General features: G+C 45.6%; 1 protein-coding gene across 1 annotated transcript in view; it reads left to right on the forward strand.

The window, feature by feature from the left end:
• Nucleotides 1-1,422: 1,422 nt before the first annotated feature.
• The window catches only part of QPCT (glutaminyl-peptide cyclotransferase), a 7,995-nt gene continuing 6,895 nt past the window's right edge, over nt 1,423-2,522 (forward strand). Inside the window, exon 1 of the mRNA XM_010012545.1 lies at nt 1,423-1,565. Within this exon, the coding sequence (XP_010010847.1) occupies nt 1,491-1,565 (75 nt within the window). The 5' untranslated portion in view covers nt 1,423-1,490. The remainder of the gene's footprint in view (nt 1,566-2,522) is intronic.

A 2,522-nucleotide genomic window follows, 5' to 3' on the forward strand; every position in this document is an offset into this window, starting at 1 on the left:
GGACAAGGAGTAATGGCTTCAAACTTAACCAGGGGAAGTTTAGATTAGATCTAAGGAAGAAGTTCTTCACAGTGAGGGTGGTGAGGCACTGGAATGGGTTGCCCAAGGAAGTTGTGAACACTCCATCCCTGGCGGCGTTCAAGGCCAGGTTGGACAGAGCCTTGGGCGACATAGTTTAATGTGTGGTGTCCCTGCTCATGGCAGGGGGGTTGGAACTAGGTGATCTTAAGGTCCTTTCCAACCCAAACCATTCTATGATTCTATTGTTCTAAATGCATCTATGAAAACGTCAGTTTTATGCAGCAGAGCCCAAAAGCAAATCAGTTGTTCAACAGTTTGAGGAAAGAAAAAATAATAAAATGGCAAATACCATTATCCTACACTATAAGCTGTGGTGCACTCATGTTTCAGTTTCCCTCCTCTTCCTCATCTCAAAGAGGATGAGGTAGACAGGGTACACAGAGGGCCAGCAATCTGATCAACCACTTAAGGCTGTTCTGATCAAAGAACAAATAGACTTTTCTCCAGTGGGGGAGAGGTGTAGAGGGAAGTCCCTATGATAGAAATGAGGAATGGATGGGACTGGAACATCCTATGATAGTGCCTGAAATAGGAATCTGTAAAAACAAGAGTGGCTCAGGAAGGTCCTGTGAGGAGGCGATTGCCAGAGATTGGATAGATTCAAACTAGGTGCCCAAAGGAACATTTCCAATGTCCTTGGGGCTCCCACCTGGCATTCAGCTACCACTCCAGAACAGCACAAGGCTCTCACAGGTGCAAGACATGCATTTGCCAGCCTCAGGAGGATCCCTCAAGTATTCTAGGTCACCTGAAATAGCTCTAAATGTCAATGATTAGGCAACAGAAAAGAAACCGCTTGTGAGGTAGCTATCACTGGCAGCTGCAGGAGACAAGCTGCCAGTGCTGAGGTTAACCCATGGTCACAAAGCTGACATAGACCCCAGCTAGCCCCAGATGAGCCGCACCATGCTGGGTACTCACACCAAAATCATCACTGTGGGCAGGGACCACAATGACACAGCTTCACTGTCTCTGGGACTGAGTCAGTTTATGCATTTCTTTACAGCACTGTGCCTCATAATGTAGACACTGCATAAAGCTAAATAGTAGCACTACTAAAAACAAAGCTTCTGGTGCTTGTCGCAATGGAAACTTCATTCGAAGGTGTCATGGTTGCAGACATGACTGAATGTATGTAGAAATAAGATACTTCAAAAGAGAAAATCCAGGCATGGGTTATATTTTTACAGGTGGGTAAAAATTTCTCCCATGATTTACTCCCAGTAAATCTAAGTAGCAGAATATACCATACCACATCACTGCAATTCTGAAGAATATTATGGTTAAAAACGTCTAGCGATAGTTGCAGCAGTCTTTGCTTTTTCTCCCTTATACAGTATTCTCACCAACCAAGAATTTTACAGTCTGATGCTGTCAAAAAAGTTGCTGCAAACACAGATGTTTCTGCAATGTGGGAGAATGATTTGCGCCCTATGCTGATAGAACGATACTCAGGATCACCAGGAAATTATATCGTACGACAGGTAAGGCAACACCTGCTATTTATATTCCGGTAGTGCCTTTAGTGACTGCTAGAGGGACAGACACATTCACTTCACTTGGTAAAACACACTATCATTGCTCAAGTCCAGATTGCATAGAGCCTACGTGACACAGCTTGCACTCCACCTGACATTTCCCAGGGCTGCACAGCATGATGAAAGAAAACCCCACCCCAAAATCTGTTCTTAAATTTATGTTTTAAATTGAAAACCTTGCCTCAGGTTTGGTAACCAAAGCACAACACAACCGTTGCCCTTTTCCTCACACAAGCAGGTTTTTGGTCACTGGTTCAAACCCTTTGGGACCATATACAGGGATGAAATAAATGACACCCAACTGCCCTTTTTCCGTAGAGGTGCTGTGCTGTTACACTGCCCTGCAGTGTTGCTTCAGATGGGTGCATCAACACAGAAAGGGACCAGAGAGGCCCAGATGGGTAGGCAGGTGAAAAATGACAAAGTGCAGCAGTGCTCCAAGTACCACACCAGCTCTGCTGGCCCAGGCCCAGCAGTGACTTAGCACTGGGCTAAAATATCCAGACTGTACCTGGCCCCAAGCCAGTAAAAGCTCCAGCACATTGTATTTGAGCCACAGGGAGTTACCACATGACCAGGTTGCTGCTCTGCACTCATAGCATGGGCATCTTCATGTGCCATGCTGGCTCTGGATTACATTATCCAAGTGGGAGTCTAAACAGTGGTACAGCTGAGTTTGCCGAAAGACATTGACACCATCTCACTGGCCTTCACCTACTCTTTAGGCAGTGACTCAACAGCTCCAAGGCAGCCCTAACTACAATAAGATTATTTGCCACTCTGCAATTGGTAGACTGGGAAAATGTAGCTTTTTTATGCTTTGTGTGTGTGCGTACACACGTCTCCATGGTTCTGTGGTTTCTTTAGCGATACCCTGGAAGGCCGCCAAGTGAAAGGGGAAAG

Source organism: Nestor notabilis, unplaced genomic scaffold, assembly GCF_000696875.1.
Source record: "Nestor notabilis isolate BGI_N333 unplaced genomic scaffold, ASM69687v1 scaffold10654, whole genome shotgun sequence".
Lineage (NCBI taxonomy): Eukaryota > Metazoa > Chordata > Aves > Psittaciformes > Psittacidae > Nestor > Nestor notabilis.